This window comes from Phoxinus phoxinus, assembly GCF_949152265.1.
Source record: "Phoxinus phoxinus genome assembly, chromosome: 5".
Classification (NCBI taxonomy): Eukaryota; Metazoa; Chordata; class Actinopteri; order Cypriniformes; family Leuciscidae; genus Phoxinus; species Phoxinus phoxinus.
The window spans coordinates 28024231-28043782 of record NC_136880.1 but is presented as its reverse complement, the minus strand read 5'-3'; the positions used below and the strand labels follow the sequence as shown (position 1 = coordinate 28043782).

Here is a 19552-nt window from a genome sequence, read left to right as displayed (position 1 = left end):
TTCCACCCTGCGGGCTGTATACCTCTGAGCTCTCCATATGCATCCCGTACTCGGGTCATATGTGTATTCTAAGTCCTCCCTGCGGGCTGTATACCTCTGAGCTCTCCATATGCATCCCGTACTTGGGTCATATGTGTATTCTAAGTCCTCCCTGCGGGTAGGCGCTGTGTTACATATTCCACCTTGGATATGCTACCCAGTGTACCTTGGTATTCGTGCGTTAGCCTGGCCCTTTGCCCGTGCTAGCCTCACGATAGGGAGCTGTGGCTTGCGCAGGACACTGGAAGACAGCCGCAGTGGCAAGATTAGATTGGGACCCCATTTCATCAGTGACTGACATAACTCGTAGTGACTGACTGAAAGGGAACGTCTTAGTTACGTATGTAAACCTCGTTCTTTGAATAACCACTACCGCTCGTATTTTCATACCATTGGCTCGTTTTCTAATACTCAAAGGTGATAGGGCTCTCTAGCGAAACCCCCATTTCGTCAGTCACTGACGTGACGTATCCGTTCCCTCCTTCAGGGAACGAGGGTTACATACGTAACCGAGACGTTCTCTGTTGCTGCGTATAGCGCTTCAATGGTTAAAATCACTTGTTTTTAAACCGCAATGCTTAAAAACGCATGCAAATAAAAAGTTTTCATGATAGAGATGATAGTCCAAAATCTCTACCAGTCAACAAATTTCTACCTCACCAGCGACTAGCATTTGTTTTCACAGATCGTTCTGTTCAGGCAGTAAAATCTGTGTTGTATATATCACTTTCACACAGAACAGATGTGTTCATACAGTAGTTGTACCTGATGTGGTTGTGTAAAAAGGCTCTGTGTTCTGGTGCTCATAGGTACACATTCGCATGTGAGCAGCCATTTTCTCTCTGTTCCTGCTGTGTGCAGACTGTTCTCTGGGGAAGCTTTACATTTGGGTGGTTGATTTTGAGAGGGGATTGCCAAGGAGGAAGCTGAGGATGAAGAGAGTGATCTGATCTGAGAGAGCCAGAGCATTATAGTGGGATTTCATTACTCAAAATCTTTTTTTAAAAACCCATTAATTCACTTGGTGATGCATTGCCCTTTGAAACAGGAATTTGTATGGGCTTGTCCCTTCTTTTTTTTTAAAGAAACTACTAGTCTTTAGTTGTAGTTCACTGTTGCTACAGTTGGTTGTAATAGTGGTGGGGCTTACTCATTTTAGAGAGCATCTGAATGGGCAAATATCTAAAAGTGCAGGATCAAATATTTTCTGGTTGTTCAAAGTTTGGGATCAGTATCTTTTTCTTTTTTGAAAGAAATCGATACCTTTATTTAGCTAGGAGACATTGAATTTATCAAAAGCAACAGTAAAGACATAAAAAAAATGTTTTAAAAAAATGCTGTTTATTTGAAGTTTCTATTCATCAAAGAGTCCTGAAAAAGACAAATCATAGTTTCCACAAAAATATCAGCACAACTGTTTCATTGTTTGTTTCACAACATTGCTAATAGTAAGAATTTGAAATGTTTTTTTTTTAGCACCAACTCAGCACGTAAGAATGATTTCTAAAGGATTGTGTGACAAAAATTCAGCTTTGCCATCACAGGAATAATTACATTTTAAAATATATTTATAGAAAACAGTTTTATTATGGAGTACATTCATGTATAGATGACATCAAAGCTAACACACATGAACTAATAGCCACAAAACTGAAGAATTCGTTTTTGAGTCTTTTCTGAAGCTTATGTATACAAATCAAAACATGTTAGCGACAAGCTGAGAAATTGTGTTTTGAATCACAAACCTCGAGAGACAAGGAGACAAAAGTAGGTCAAAGAAGAGAGAGAGACTGAAAGAAACAGAGACTGTTAATTAAATATGTCTAACAATTATTACATCACAGCAAACAATCAAAATGTAGATAAAGCACTTTGATTAGTATTATGACAGCTGAAAAGTGCTGAACCACAAATTTTAATATAATTTTAACTGACAATCTGTCTTTGTAAAGGATCTGTTGAAACTGATTACTCTAGTACACTGAAGCATGACAAAAGCCTAGCAGAGTTCGTCTTGAATAACTATTGATGCTATTGTTTTTGTTCACAGAAGTAATGCCAGTACCAGACCAGCCCTTTGACACAGAAAACTCCAGCATGTTGAGTCCGGTACTGAACGCCTCCAACGGAGATGGATCCGAGACTGAGACCACCTCTGCCATCTTGGCTTCTGTTAAAGAACAGGTGGGTACTTCATGCCAAACTACTGTAAATTTCTTCATTCTTACAGGTTGTCTCTAATAGAAGGTTATGTCTCCCCTCACACTCATAGTCTGAAGCTATATGGAAACATTCATTTTCCAACAGTTTAATTAGAAACTCTCTGAATCTTTATAAATACCGTAAACAGTAATTACATAGAACCATACCAGCCCTCAGATGAACTGCATATGCCATCTGGGTTAAGGAGCCGCAAGGTTTGATGGGTTTTCACGCGAGTCATTTCCATCATCTCGTGCTACCGGTTTCATTTAGCGCCTTGTGTCTAAATTCACAGATACAAATGGTTTTTGATGGTCACCACACTGCAAATGTGCCGTTGCGCCTCAGTATCACATGGTTTAGCAGACGAGTGGGAGTAGTGGATGTAGGTTTTTGGGCTGTGTGGTGTAAGAAATGTGAAATATTTGACATGGCATGTTGCAATCAGGTCTCCATGCTATGCTTGTCACTACGCCACAGCTTATCTTTAATAAGACTGGTCACCTGCTTGTCAGCAGATGGACAGCTTCACAGACGTTGGCACAACCTTATGATAAACTGGCTTGATCTCTCAGGAATAATGACAGGTGATTGTAATTGCTTATGCCCTCCTGAAAATTCTGTCGTTTATGAAATGATTTTTAGGATTATTGCATGTCAGAATTTAGTGTGCAATAATGTACAGTATTTCTCACTTTAACTTTGCATATATATATTATATATATATTATATATATATCTTGGCTGGAGGCCATTTTTGAGTCAAGGCTATGTGTAGATAGAAATGGATCGTGACAAGCCCTTCGATTCCTGCTAGCGTTTAGCTCACACTCCTGCTTTTAACTATGGGGCAGAAAAAAAGCGACATGCTCTCAGGGTTGGAAATCTACACAGGGAGTGTTAAAGTAGGCCACAGCCATAGGCTGCTGTGGGCCAGTCTAATAGCTCTCCTATCAGAGCGAGAAAAACTGTCTGCCATCGTTTTTTTTATGCTTTTTGCTAGAGGGTACTGGTGGACAGGGTCCATGACTCTATGTCATATGCAGTGTTTCTCTCTGAGAGAAAATGAAAAAATAGAGCTGCACGTAAGTGCACGATATATCGAAATATCACAAATGTACATCACGTTATTCATATTGCAATGTAGCCTGGGTTTCCCCAGACTGCCTTTGCGCAGCGCGATTTTATTCTCGCTGAAAGGCAGTCTGGAAACCATGGACCTGATTTTCGCCTCGTTTAGGGAACCAATCACAGAACGGGGAGGGAGCAGCAAGACGATGACGACATCTTTGCGACACAACTAAGCAGTTTGTTTATATCTATGAAGTCAACATGGCAGCAGACGCGAAGCTACCTTTTGATGCAGCCTTAGATATTGTTCTAAGTAGTTTAGATCGCAATTTTATTTAGAAAAAAGAGCAGCGTTTGGCGTTAAACCATTTCTCTACATACGTCATCTGGTATAATGGAAACGATTGGCTATGCGCATTTGATAGACATTCTTAGCACCCAATAAACGGCGCCGGCGCATTCGTAAACCACGCCTCAAATACGAGAAAATGAACATGTGGTTCCCAGACCCAAGTCTCAACGAGAATTGGGTCTGGCGTTAGCCAGGCTAATTGCAATGGCTTGTGATATCTTAATGATTTTAATAGGCTACTTCAAAAAGTAAAAGTTTTAGGTCAACGCATATAGCAGAGAATAGACTGAGCGCACGACTGTTACTGTTACCGGTACGTGTAACTTGCTTGCCTTTAAAAATAAAGTGACAGCAGCCTAATACAGTAAACCTGCTGCTGCTGTCTGTCAAACAACAAAAGATAAAGAGAAAATCACTCCCTGCTCTTGACTGAATAACTCGTGTGTTTATTATGAATCAATGTATAATTAATTCATGTGATTGTGAAGACTATGTAGTGTTTTAGTTTTAATTTGATTATTGAGTTTTTGTATTGTTTCTTACTTGAATGCTATTGTTAAATATATCTAATGTAGGCCAACCTTAAAGGTCCCATGACATGGGGGTTTTATATTATTTTATGTTTCCTGGGTTGCCCTTATAATGTTAGTATGTTTTTTAGATAAAAAATAGTCATAATTTAGAAATTAAAGGCATTTTTCCTAGCCCAGTTTTAGCCTCTGATTTGAACGCTCTGTTTGAAGGGGCGTGTCTGTGTGAGACTTCAGTGTAACTGGCCACTGCTGTGATTGGCTGACATGCTTGCATATGAAATAGCTACTTATTACATGTGAAACTCTCTCGAATACTTTTACCACAGCTATTATACGTTTTTACTATTACAGCTATCGAGATTAAAATATCGTCAGAAGTTTTTTAATTATTTAGATCTATTCCCATCACATAAAATGTTGCCGTGATGACCATTGCGCAAGCAGATGACAGTCTGTTGTTGACCGCAAGAATGAAGATCTTATCATTGCAACGCATTTTCTGCACTCTCTCTGCTTTCACCAATGCAAACACGATGATGTAAATACAGTAAGAGCTTCATGTGCAGTGTAACGTGTCTCATTGATTTCATAACAAATTTGGCAAGTGTCCAGATAAACTTGATCGCGCTGTATATAATTTATTCACAATTTAACAGTGTTGGGGAAGCTACTCTGAAACTGTAGTTTGACAAGCTACAAGCTACTTGTAAGTTAAAGTAGTTAAACTACAGTCAAGCTACCCTTTTGGAAAAGTAGTTAGCTACACTACAAGTTACTATCAAAAAGTAGCTAGCTACATTGAAACTACTTTTGATTTTTTTGAACAACGTATATTATAAATAGCCTAACTGAATAAGTGTCTGAGGAATGTTTTAAGTAAAATATTTAGTGTTTAAAACAATGCAATACAATTATGATTTCAAAGAGTATTTGTTAAACTGTTTGTTAAAAGTGAAAAAATGCAACAAATATGAACTTGGACAAATAAGGCCATGGGTAATTAACATTAGTTGTTTCTCCATCCTCCAAATCTGCCGCCACGTCTTGCTCCATCATGGATAATATGGGTGTGTCAACCCACTTGTTTACATGTTTTATATGTTTAACATGTTTAAAAAATTCGGGGAGTCGGCCCGATTTTCACCAGCGTAGGCTATAGGCTATCCCCTATTGCCAAATCATACACAACCACATCCCACGTCACAGGCTAGATCGTTGGGGGCTATACCTCAGTGGCAGCAACCACACAGTGTGCTCATACTGTCACACACACACACACACACACACACACACACACACACACACACACACACACACACACACACACACACACACACACACACACACACACACACACGCACACACACACACACACACACACACACTCTCTCTCTCTCTCTCTCTCTCGTTTTTTATGTTGAACGGAATGGCTACTGTTATCTGCTTTTCAACAAATCATTTGCACACACATGTAAAATGTAGTTAAGTTAGTAGCGTCGCTACTTGTAGTTAACTACTCCCCAACACTGCAATTTAAATAAGATTATTTTCATCCTACTAAAAGAAACGATGTGAAGTTGATATTTTAGTCACTGGCTTGATTTACTAATGCATAAACAGTATTGAACAATTTTGAGAGAAAGATTACCTGTCTGAACTTGAACAATTACACATTAGAAAGTGTTGCTTGGTAACGTTAGCTCGATCGATTTATTTTCAAACAGTCGTCGGTGAAATGTTTGCCGCAGACATGCAAAACTTTGGGGAGTTGTGTCGCCGCATTTCCAGAGAAAATTAAATGAATCCACTGGTTCTTCTGGGGCTTGGATGAAGGAACTAAAAAAAGGCTTCGGTATTTATTTGTACATCCAATTATTGAGCAATTATTATGCTTCGCTCGCTCAAAAGCCATGATATCTCTCGTGGACAAACTAAAATCGCGCGCACGCGTTCCTACTCCCTAGCTCATTTTTTCATGGACGGGAAATATTCTCTGGGCGGGCAAAGCAGAGAAAGGGGAGGCAACATTTCTCCTTATGACGATATAAGGAGGAGATTCAAGATCAGCCCGATTGAGCTTCCACTTTCTCAAAGGCAGAGAAAGATAGCAAAAGCTCGATTTACACCAATTGAAATTTCTAGAAACTTGGGGACCATATACAGGCTAGGGGAACTCATATTAATGTTAAAAAAACTCAGAAAGTGAAAATTTCATGTCATGTACCTTTAAAAACTTAAATCACTGTTAATTTAATTTGTATCTTTGTTTTGTTGTATTTGCCCAATTGTTTGGATTTTGCCTCTTTGTTCTTATTTTTGATAACAAAGATATCTAAAAGTCAATTAGATTAAAATAACTAATAGTCCACTAGTTTCAGGTGTTTTTGTTTAACTGGATGTTCTTGCTGTAAAGTTTTCAGGTTGATATAACTATATTATCAGTTGAGCAAAGAGTTGTTGGTATTTAAATATATATACATATTTTTTTGCATTCATTTTAAAATTAGATTGTCAGATTTGTGACATTACTGTTATGTAATGCTAAAACACTGCTGTTCACTTTCAGAATTTTAACGATGCTTTATGTTTTTTAAATATATTTGAAAATAATCAAAATTAATTGTACACGCATGTCGAAAATCATATTTAACAAGTTATCGCATATCACATTTTTCTTCAATATCGTGCAGCCCTATTCAAATGAAAAAAAATAAATAAAATGTATTTAAATGTATTTAATACAAATTTATTTAATAATAAAGTGTTTATCGGTATCGGCTTTATTGTCCTAATAAGGCGGCAGACTGAGGTACAAATAGTATCTAACTACTACACGTGTTGCAAAGAAAATAGGTATTGCTATTTTAACATAGTGTAAATCTATCGCTATTTGGACTTAGCATCTATCGCTAAGAAAATAAGCTATTTTCACTAAGTATTCTTAATTGAAATCTTTTGTAACATTATAATGCTTGCTAATGCTAATCAGTGGTAGGTTATGTTAGCAGGCAGGGCGTTCATTTTATATTTTGTGTATATTGTATTGGACAAAAATTTGTAGTACAAGAAAAATCATCATTATTTCTGGTCCATTTGCCAAAAGAGAAATATTTTACATGTTCTAAAAGTGTTTTGTCAACATTTAGGAATACACTAGCATCAAGAAGACCCCAAAACTAGCAGAAAAGCCATAAACCAAAACTCATATTTTCATGATTTCATGTGGTCTGTAAATGCATAAACCACATCCATGTTTCAGTATGACCTTGTGTGTGTTTTTCAGCAATTTCTTAGTCTGCTTTTTATTATAGTCATATTTAAGTATCTCTGATTCATGATACTGTTATCAAGTGCAGCTGGCATGATGTCCGTTTCACACTAAAAATAAATGTGTATCATTCTGCCACTGCTTGTCTACTCGCTCAAATTATGATAAATCACCAATTTTTTTTGTCCTCCACTAGATGGCAATCTCCCATTTTGGAGGCATTTGGTAAAAGTGGTTTAGACAGAGGTCATGATGCAAAATTCACAGAATAAACTGAACTGATGATCTAAAACCAATGTAGATTATAAAGACAAAGGATGCTCTGTAGCACTGAAGCCCTGTCTCCCCTCTGCTATGTATAAAACAATGTACCAAAATGTCTGGCAAAATGTCCAGGTCTCTTGTATGTGTGCTTTGTGTGCAGTTTTCAAGGTTGCACGTGCAAGCAGAACACAGTCTCTCCTGTGTACGACGACTCTCTCCCATTAAAATTCTCCTGTATCTCTTGTGCTGAACAGAATCACATGCACTGGTCAATCAGCAAGGGAGAGCATGTTTAACAACTTGGACTTATATGCAATGCTCACACTGTAATGAGTGTGATTTCTTCTATGTAATGAACACTTTATTTTATTATTTCCCTTTGAGTGTTTTTTTTCTCAGACTATGTTGATATAGTGATTATATTAGTCATATTTATAAAGTACAGACATTCTATGTTTAATTAATTTTCATAAGAGCTGCTGTGGAAGCTCAGCTTATAGTTTTCTCTCTTTTTATCCCTTTAATGTGGTGTTAATTAAAGAAATTTATCTTAGTGTTGTTAAATTGACACATTAACTACTCAAAAAAAGCCACAGGCATGTAACGTTTTATTGTGAGCATGGCAAGGATTCTTTGGGGAAAGTGTCAGTTTGTAAGGGGTACAGCTAAGGTTGAATATTTCTTCCCATTCAAATCTAGCTCTGCAATTTTGGTCATTATTTTAGGGAAAGTATGTTAATCAGCTCATTATATCTCCATCCGATAGGAGTGATTTACTTTAGCCAGAAGTGAAGTCATTTAGAATTTCCTCAGTCTCATAATTAATGTCACATATTCAATCAAATAAAGCCGTTCTTTTAATTACTTGTAATATTCATAAATGTGTTGATTTTGTTTTGAGAAATTAGAAAATTATCAACAAAAAGATGGTTAAAGTTATTTGAAGTTTATCCTGAGGTCTTTTGAATATCTTAATTTTTGCTGTAATTTGCAACCCTGTATCTACAGTATGGTGCTCAGTCAGTTTGGTCAGGCTGTGGAGTGAGTCTGGACTCATTAAACCCCGTGAAATTATAGAAATTGGGATAAATCCTTAAAGGAACTCGCGAGGCGAACCCCAAGTGACATTTTGCAATCAAACGGACCAATGAAGAAACTTAAATGTCAGTCTTTGTCCACAGGGCGCAATTAGGCATTTAGGCCAGAAGACCACATTCAGCTCTTGAAGCAGTCAAATCAATTTCTCTGTCCCTTGGATGTTTATTTTCTAGCCAAATAGGTTTAAGGCTTTTTATGGAGTAAATATGTAAGATAATGGCAATACGTTCCTGTTTCTCATCCTTGTTGCATTCCTGGTCTTGCCGTTTTTACCTGATGAAATAAGTAGTATATGTAGGAGCTGAAAAAAACAACAACAATGCATTGAATGCTAAAGAATAACCATTTTTTGGTTCAGGTGACTCACTGAGTGCTTTCCTGTCTGTACGGAGTGCTATATTTAACCAACTTTTGTGACAAGTGGAAAGTGGAGGCTACTCCCCGCTCAGGGAGCCTGTCCATTGCAGGCTACTGAGGCAGAACAGCCTGTTCGGATCCCTAGAGGAAGCACAAAGCTTAGCATTGCTCAGTGGAACGGTGCTTTTTTACTGCCAGGACCCGCAAAAAACACCTCTTTCTCTCTGGCGTTCTACGACCCTTTCAATGAGACCCCGCTTCTCCCCCCTTCTCCTCTTCAGAGTGGAGCACAGATGGCGTCAGAAAGAGGGGAAGAGTTTAGGAGGAGGCGGAAGAGTGACTGGAGGGCAGTGGTATTTGGCTGGCTGGCTGGTGGGAGGGACCCTTTGTGATGCAATGTTGCATAAATAATGCCAAAGGGGCTCTAAATTCACTGTTGTCATGACAACCTTTGTGCCTGACTGCACTCCACTTTTTACTTTCCCGCTGGAAGGCAGTCACTACCACTCTTGTAGTTTCTCTAATGACTTTACTCTCTTGATAAGCGGAGATGAACGCAGTCTAGTGGGATAGTGATGCGCCAACACTGCTTGTTCTCAGCGCAGACGGCCTCTGGAGTATGGTACATGTGCCGGTGAGAACAGTGTTATTTTATTTGTGAAGGCAACAGGTGTTTTATTGTGGGTAGCTGGAAAGCTGGAGCAGTTTTGTTGTTGTTGTTGTTGTTGTAGATTTTTAGAGTCTAATCAGTTGTTGTGCTCTGTTGGTGGCTCCATTATGAACTTGTTGATGTGAAATAAGAAAGGTCATAGATTATGCTTGTTAGAATCGTAATTGCAGAGTCTAAATGAGAATGCTTTTTCAGCGGAGGAGCTATCGCTAAGTGGCTTGCCTGTTTGATGCAAATGCACAGAGATGCGTCTGCCATATCGTCATTAATTGAGACCCTAGACGTGTATGATGATAGTTGAAAATGCTGCAGTTAGCGCCTCTTTAGTCGTCATGGTCCATAGAGCTCTCTTCAACCCTCTGAATGGGTATTTTTGTAGCTTCATATTTTTGTAGAGTTTGTGCCCAAAATAGCAGGTGATGTGTTCTGGAGCCCTCTTAGCATTAACTGCTCTAGGGAGAGAGTCTTTGACCTTGTGTCTGAGTTAACTCATTTCAGCCTTGTCACAAAAGAAGTGGGAACGTTGCATTGACTGTCGTAGCCCCGGGCGCAGGCACATAGTGCAGTGTTTCTGACTGGATTTTCACTGTGATTACTTTAAAGAGGAGCTCTGGGATTTCATCTCTGATTTAGCATTGACAAGTTTGTCATTAAATGTTAAGCAGTGCATATCTAATTGAGTGGGGAGGAAGTGGTGCATAGTGCTGGAATGGTCTATCACAGTTCAGAATACTGCCATTGGATATCTGGAGAAACTGTAGAGTTGTTTCATTTTTAAATTACTGTACTTTGCAACCAATTAACTCATTATGGCCAGGGCGCATAATTAAGTATATACACCACTGTTCAAAAGTTTGAGGTCAGTAAGTTACTATTACCGTACTTTCATTCAGCAAGGACACATTAAAGTGATCAAAGATGAGAGACGTTACAAAAGATTTCTATTTCAAATAATGCTGTTGTTTTTAACTTTTTATTCATCAAATAATCCTTAAAAAAATGTATCATGGTTTCCACAAAAGTATTAAGCAACACACCAGTTTTGTAACATTATAATAATAATAAATGTTTCTTGAGCACCAAATCAGCAAATTAGAATGATTTCTGAAGCTGAAAATTCAGCTTTGCCATCACAGGAATAAATTACATTTTATAATATATTAAAATAGAAAACTTTAAAAAAAAAAGAGAGTAATATTTGACAATATTACTATTACTGAAATGAAATGAAGCCTTGATGAGCTTAAGAGCTTATGAGCTTTTAAAATCTTAAGAAAAAAATTTATGGACTCCAATTTTTTTAATTAAAAATAATGCAAAACTTTTCTCATTGCAACATCATACAAAAGCTAGTCTCTTTTAGTCTCTTTGTGAAACTGTACCTGTCACAAAAGATGACACATCAAGATTTTTTATGTTTGTTTTATTGCTTTTACAAGGAGCATTCCACATTCATTTCTCTATATCGATTCCTGGAGAAGAAAAATAAAAGGTAAATGTTATCAGAAGATGCACAAATCATGAAATATGTTTTCTTTAGTGGGTGGTTTGTATGCTTTTGATTACAATTGCCTGCGTTTCTTATGTCAGTGAGGGTCTGACACTGACAGTCATTCTTACAGTTTGACTGTGTTTTAAATTGCAGTTCCTAATAAAGTTTTTGAAAACAAAAGTTCTGTGTATGCCAAAATATTTGAATGAATGCAAACAAATTTGTATCAATATGGAAAGAAAATCCCTGAGTGGCTGAACAATCTCAAAGTCACTTTACATCCCCCTCTCTCTGTGTGTAGTAGTCACTGGAGCGTGTGTAAGTGCATGTGTGATACATGCTATAGACAGAATCAATTCAATAATTCCTTTAGGGCTTTACACATATGCTCTGACTGCTTTATGTGTGCAGGAGCTGCAATTTGAGCGACTGACGAGAGAGTTGGAGGCTGAGAGGCAGATTGTTGCCACCCAGCTGGAGAGATGCAAGCTGGGATCTGAGACCGGAAGCATGAGCAGCATCAGGTGGGTCTAGTGGAGTGACACCTCTCAGTTACTCAATCTGTCTCATCCCACAAACACCACTTACAGTAAACCAGCTAAAACCATCTATCTTTGACATCCCTCAATCTCCCCTAGATCTACACCATCAAACATGTCCATCAAATGCCATTAAATTCATGTTTTTTGTATTCTGTGAAAATATCTTGATGTCCTTTCCCAGCTAATTCCATCATGCATATTTTAATGTAACCACATTGAGTGGAGACTCAGATCTTAACTCTCTCTCTCTCTTGAAGTAAACTCTTTCAATACTGCTAAGTAAACAAAGGGTTAAGTTGTCACAAGCTTTGAATTCAGCCTGTAATTAAAATCTCAACAGTAAACGAGAACAGATACTATAATAAAACTATGGATTATATGCAATCAGTTTGACCCTTCAGAGGCTGATAAGTGCTTCTAATCACTGTTTACAGCGAATGTTCAAATTTAATTGAATGGGCCCATTGTATTATCCTCTTGTTGCTGTGGAGAATATTTTGTGTTTATTCATCAAGCCTGAAAACTCAATAAATCAAATGTCCTTCAGCTGTTCAGTCAATAAGACTCCCACGTTGCTTGCTTTGTCAGTGGGGTTCTGTTGTGTTGTACAGGATGATATCAGGTTTTAAGTTATATATTTGTATCCAGGGCTTGACATTAACACCCGCCAAATGCGGTTGTATTTCAGCAGTGGCGTGTAACGCAGTCACTTCTTCTAGCCACTTTGGCTGGTTGAATTTTATATAATATGAATTTTTTAATCGTAGTCTTTTAAAAAGGCTTCCAAAATAATAAGCTAACTGCAATGTAGTGTTGTCAAAAATATAGATTTTTTGATACATAGCGATACCGAAATATGTTACATAAATGCTCCCAATACTCATATTCTGCAGAATAGACACACAATACCAGCTGCGCTTTCTCGCTCTCATCTCATCTCTCCGACAGCGAGTTGACGGACACACCGCCACCCCTCACTCACTGTTTCATTGTGCATCATTTTAATCATTCTGTGCTCACACCTAAAGTGTGTGCACATAAAAGTATATAAAACTGTTTAAAGGGTTCGTGCGTCAGGTCTTAAAGTGACAGCAGAATGCCAAATTATGAGATGATATTAAAAATGTATTTTTTCCCCATGGTATCGATGCCAAAATTGTGGCCAGTGAAAATACTGAGTAGCTAGTAACTTTAGAAACCACTAACCACAGTAGCCACTAGCCCTGTTTATATCATTAGTGTTAGTATCTCTACTGTCAGTAGCTATTTTCCCATCAAAAGGTTTGAATTTAACTTATGCGTAATGTTGCAATATCGCATAAAACATTTGCGAATAAAGCACCGTTTCCATCCAGTGAGATGATGAGAGCAAAATTGTCACTTCCTGATAAACTGGCTCTAAATATTAAAAAAAAATGGAAGTTGTTGCAGTAGGAGAAGCCACTGTATATAATAATTTCGTACATAATAAATTACTTGCGCCTCAGAGTGTGCAGACAAAATGCAATAAAGTTACCTTGCTTTCGGAGGCAGATGCCTGCTGTTTGGGAACACAGTCGTGTAAGACAGTTCTGAGAGGAAATTATACCGAACCACTTCGACGACAGACTTTGCTCAGGCATTTCGGAACAACCAAAACAGTAGTTTAGATGCTTTGCAACAAGATCCGTCAGTTGGTCAGTCAAGTTATGTTGTCGCAAATCACATGTGTTTTTTGACGTACATCGAGGAATTTATTCTGTAAATGTGTTTCCATCGTAGTTTATGCGCATGTTTTTTTATCGGATAAAAAGTTAATGCGACTCAGTTGAGGGCCTAAGTTTTTTTATGAGCATTTTTAGAATTTATGCCCATTCTGGCATGCATTTATATATATATATATATATATATATATATATATATATATATATATATATATATATATATATATATATATATATAGTTATAGGTAAAATTAAGAAATGTATAATGACTTCAGTGTTGTTGATTGTACCTGTCTTTCATTTTTGATCAAACTCAATCTTTGAATGTTCTTGCATTTTTTTGCTGGCTGTCAGTAGAGTCTTAAAGAGTCAGGCTAGGTCAGATCTCTTCTCAAGACAAATACAGCTTACAGACAAACAAGCAGCTCAAGGTGAAAATATAAGCTGCTAGTCACGGTACTCAAGTATCTAATCAAGGTTTGCATCTTGATTGCTCTCAGTTCATGGTTATTTTACTTTGTGCACTTTTTTTCTTCTACTGTTCACTTCAACACACATGTACTTTCAGTGATTGGTGTTACTAAATGGTGTTCGATTTCAATTGTACAACAATACGGATAAAAAACACTGCACTATTATTTGTTTCTTTTTAATATATATAAGGCAACAAGCTGAAAGTCAGCATCAGGAGAAGCACCGTGGGCTAAAGAGAGCACTTTCAGCCCATGACCCACTTGTTTAATGAAACATGGGTCTTTTCAAATAGCACTCCATTTTGAACAAACATAATGCTGGCCTAGTTCTTCAACTAACTATCTGATACTCAAATCTCTGATTAACCGATGTGCAAAATGCCTCTGCGGAAACAGTGGAAATGCCACGTGAAGTTGTCTTATTGTCTCTAGTCGGACCGAACCTAGGCACAGCGTCAAACATCTGCTGCTCTGAGTGAGGCCTTTGACTTTGACTAGACGTTCACTGTCGGGCCCTATCCGGTAGCATGGAGTTGTCTTGCTAAACGCTGTCTGTCGAGCACAGCGAGGAAGTATTAAGCCAAAGCTGTTTGACTGTTTTCCTGCCAGATTAGTCCACCAGTCTCCTGTGAGCTTGGACTGCGCTGGCACTGTGTACGCGTCTACAATGTGTGCCTCGAGGAGAGATAATGCTCTGTTGGCATGTGGTGTAAATAAGTTGTATTGAGGAGACAATGTGTTTGACAGCTCTAATCTCACTACAGTAAAACGGCAAGCGAGAGCTTCTGGCCATACAGTTGGCAATGGGAAAATAGTATTATTAGTATTCAATTCGTAAAGTATGTACATTATTTCAGCATTTGCTATATGTAGCAAAACTCTTTTTGTCTGTTCCTGCAGCTCAATTGGTAGAGTTGATGCTAGCAACATTATGGGAATGGGTAAAGCGTGTACCTTGATTACAATGTAATCTGCTTTGAATAAAAGCATCTGCCTAAATGTAAAAAGAAAATGCATGAATGTACGTCTAGTATTAGATACCCACTTTTCTTGAAATTGCACGTGAAAAGAAAAGAAAACATTGAAAGGCTTTTCCATTGAGACTGTACTGAAATGCATTATATTTCTCTTCACTCTCTAGATGCAGAGGATAAATTGACGGAAAGAAAGATGGTGGGCTGAATTCACTAAACAGTTTTGTGTGTGTATGATTGTGTGTGTGTGTGTGCGCAGTAATTGAGCGCAAAAATCTGCTACCACCAGCAATCTACTTTAACTAGGGTTTTAAGTGAGCTGAAATAGCGGTGCATGTGTAAATTAAGTCATGAGTATATCGTTAGTATGTAAATTAAGTTATTGTCGTTCTTTAAATCCAGGCATGCAGCGTAGAAGAGTGCACTTTAAGCATACTAATCTTTTTGCAGGCCCTTTATTTTTTGCATACTATATAGTATGGAAGTAGGCCTATTCAGACACAGTGCCAGTGTTTTCTTTTTTGTTTTTGGTCCATACAACACAAGTCAGTGGGGTCCATTGTTGTTTTGGACCCCACTGACTTTTATTAAATGGATGTGTAAAAGCCGGCTATTCGGCCCAACTTCCGGTTTCCGATCAGCCGGTGAAGGACACGCGTGTTCAAGACTTTCCAGCGACTCAAAGTAATTTGGTTAAATAAGACACATGTTCTCATATGCAATTATCTAGTTTTAATCTGACTCCATGAATTAAAAAGGTTAAATGTGAAATAAGGTTATGTTTACACTTAAAATAGTTACAACATGGATGTAATGTAATGATAATTTAAACCATGTAAAATGTAACCTGAGAAAGAGAGAGAGAGAGAGAGAGAGAGAGAGAGAGAGAGAGAGAGAGAGAGAGAGAGAGAGAGAGAGAGAGAGAGAAAGGGGGAGAGCCAGAGGCAGAGAGTCTCTGTCTCAAGACCAGCTCAGGATCCCAAGAAAAGAAACAGAAGAACAGTTACAATCTTGTTTTGTCATTTCCCCCGACCATGTGATTAACACCCAGGTGTGAGATATTCAAAACTGACCAATCAGATGATCACAACTTCTCTATTGTCCCAAACATCTGGCCTACAGGCCTAAATCACTCTTAGCACTGCTGTACTGAAAATGTCTTAGTGAAAAGCAAATGTCTTTGTTGCTTTGAAATAATCTTGGATTATTTCCAACCTCACAGATGAAAGCAGTTAAAACATTAGTTACCATTAGAAAATGTTTATGTTAGTTCACAGTGCATCAACTAATATTAACAGATAGCCTAGAACTTTTTATGTTAATAATGTATTAGTAAAGGTTGAAAATGAACATTTACTAAGATTAATAAATGCTTTAGAAGTATTGTTCACTGTTAATGTTAATTAATGTAGTTAAATAATGTTAACAAATGAAACCTTATTGCAAAGTGTTACCAAATATTCTTCAAAATATCATCTTTCAGGATTTTCTATTGTTTTCAACAAGCACCCATTGAAATTCATCCTGTTGAACCCTTCTCGAAGGGACAGGGTTGAGGACACTGGCAGTAAGAAACCTTCCCATCTGCCTGTGCACCCCGGGTGTCTGTGCTCAGACAATCCCTCTCCATTCTTACAGGATATTAAGCATATTAAGGGTGTCTAGTGCACTGGCTGACTCACGCTAAGTGTCTCCCCATACAGTACAGGGAATACAGAGCGTATTGATTTAGCAGGCAATCTGTCTGGCTTAAGAAGTGATGAAAGCTTCTTCTGCTGCCCAAGTTCAGTTATAAGCACGGACTGTTTGACTTTAGCCTAACCATGTAGACTTAAACCTAGTCTGGTGACTGAGAGACAAGGAGTCAAGGATACTGTCTGCATTTCAATTACTGGGGTGACCCAGCAATTATTGTACTCCATGTAGCTTTCGATAACCAGATTATGCTGAATGACATTTAATAAAACCAATCATTCTCATTAGTTGTATAAAATAACTCTTTGGAAGAGATATTGTATAACAGATTTTGATTCAGATATAATTGAATTGAACATTTCTGAAAAGACATGTAAATAGCAGTACTGTGGCATTTATCATAGTATTTTCATCAGGTCTTGTTTTAGTATCTAATACTAATGTTTTAGGTCTTAATATGTTTATCTGGTCTATTTTTACACAGAGGAAGGAGAGGAAAGGTATTTAGACAACATTACATGCCTGTCCATGCCAGTGGAAGTGTCACCACTAGACAGCGACACATATTCGATCTGCCTTGTGACAAAACGGCACACTGCTGCCTATCTTAAAGGGGTCATGAACTGAGAAATACAATTTAGCTTGAGCTTTTGACATATCACAAGCAGTCATCATACTATAAGAATATCCTGTAAGTTTTAGAACTTAAAACTTCCTTGTTAGACCAAAAACAGCTTTTATTGTTGTAACCAAGCCCAGAGAATGACTCGTTGTAGAATGTACTTATTTATGACGTCATAGATAGGTGAAAGAAGAAGAAGATCAACTTCTACTTCATCATTGCAACTTTGGCCCCGCCCACTGGCATGTTAGTGAGATGACGAGGAGAAAAGAGCGATACAGGATCACTGGAATAAAAATAACATTACCTTCCAAAGGATTGAGTTGATGTCTCAGTTGAACATTATTTATTTGTATTAAGTACATTTCACTCTGGATTCTATGCTAAATCAGTCGCAATGGAGTCTCGCCAAAACTCTCGGTATAATCAACGAATCTCTTATTACATTGTGTTTGCACTGTTAGTTATAATCAAAGCATTCGTTAGTGTGCAGAAATCAAGTTAAAGATACATTTCGAGACGAGATCACTGCATCCTTTCATGCATGATCTAAATATAGTGCTATAGATCTAAATATAATGCTATAATCAACACTTTTTAAGATTAGTTAACCTTGACTGCTATAATAGTTTCACGAGTTTACATGTTAATGAAATCTGATGTAATATTATAATGCATATTTGGCTTGCTGTCCGGGGGGAGGGCTCCGAGCTCAGAATTCGGCCCGACTCCAGAGTACTCCCCCCCATAACTTTAGAGATCATAGGTATCTATGAACGGACCCAGCCGAATGTGGGGTGAAGGGGTGAAGGGGTGGAGGTGGGATGCTGAGAAATTAGTCATGAGACAGGAGGTAAGGAAAGGCTTTATTTATACTGGCTCTTTCTTGTGCTGATTGGATGATTACCTGAACATGCTCCTCCCGAACTTTGTTACATAAAACTTCATAAAATTGTGCTAAATGTTTTTGAGAGAGTTCCACATGTAGTACTTGCCATTTCATATGCAAATATGTTAGCCAATCACAGCAGTGGGCATTTACACTGAAGTCTCACAGCAGAAGTATCACCCTTAAAACAAAGCGTTCAAATCAGAGGGCTGAAATCAGAGTAGGAAACATTTATTTCATTTCTAAATTATGACAATTTTTTATGTAAAAATCATACTAACATTATAAGTGTACCCCAGGAAACATTATAAAACAATAAAGTTCAAGACCAGTTCATGGTCCCTTTAAATAAAACAGCCTAACATAGCGCAGATCTGAACCACTGAGATCCCTACATGTGACATCACTCACACTGTCAGCCTAATGACCCACCACGTCCTCAGATGCAGTCGAAATAACATTCCGTCCTTTTAGAAAGCACACTTACAATAGGAAATGTGTGATTGATCCTGTAATTGCTCAGGCTAACTGCTGTTGTCTTAGCCTTGTTACTGCACACTGGGATCTGTTTTTTTAATCCAAATCAGTCCGGAAACTCCTTTTGAAACATTTAAAGTAGAAATGCAGTGACTTTATCTGAATTTACCATAGTTACTGAATAGTACCCATAGTGTAACTGTGTTTGTAACTGTGGTACGCTAAACCATGGATTGAATAATATTGATTTGGATTGCTTAGTACTAATAACACAAAATAGAATTATTTAACAAGAATGCTTTAAATTGCATTTAATTGATCAAAAGATACAGTAGACATTTACAACGTTGCAAAAGATTTATATTTCAAATAAATTATTTTGAACTTTCAATTAATGAAAGCATTCTGAAAAAAAAGTGTCTTTTTTCTTAAGCAGCACAACTGTTTTCAACATTTATAATAATAAGTAATGTTATTTGAGCACCAAATTAGTATATTAGAATGATTTCCAAAGGGTAATTTGACACTGAAGACTGGAGTAATGATGCTGAAAATTCACCTTTGCAATCAATAAATTACATTTAAAAAATATATGAAAATAGAAAAGTTATTTTGAATTATGATATTTCACAAAATTAATGTTTTCTTTTAATAACCATGGTACTCCATGTACATAAGTACTACATTTTTGTAAACAAGTTACCACAGTGAGTGTTATTTATGAAAAGTACTGTACATTTTCACGAGTCAGTTTCCAGACGAGAGCCATTTTGTGGCAGCCAGGGCAGAAGTGTCTGGGGACTCGTGTTTATGTTACTGTGATTTGTAGTGA

General features: G+C 37.5%; 1 protein-coding gene across 11 annotated transcripts in view; it reads left to right on the top strand.

Annotated features, from left to right (window-relative positions):
- ctnnd2b (catenin (cadherin-associated protein), delta 2b) overlaps window positions 1-19552 on the top strand; it is a 78745-nt gene that overhangs the window by 12743 nt on the left and 46450 nt on the right. For 9 of the 11 annotated variants that reach the window (XR_013797523.1, XM_079612015.1, XM_079612012.1 and 6 more), the window contains exons 2-3: window positions 2090-2223; window positions 11757-11869. Coding sequence is in view for 10 of the 11 variants with exons in the window: in XM_079612015.1 (XP_079468141.1) it covers window positions 2095-2223; window positions 11757-11869 (242 nt within the window). In the remaining variant the exon portion in view is untranslated. Of the gene's footprint in view, window positions 1-2089; window positions 2224-9652; window positions 9818-11756; window positions 11870-19552 lie in introns of those variants that run through there. The other 2 variants (XM_079612017.1, XM_079612018.1) reach the window with 1 other exon arrangement.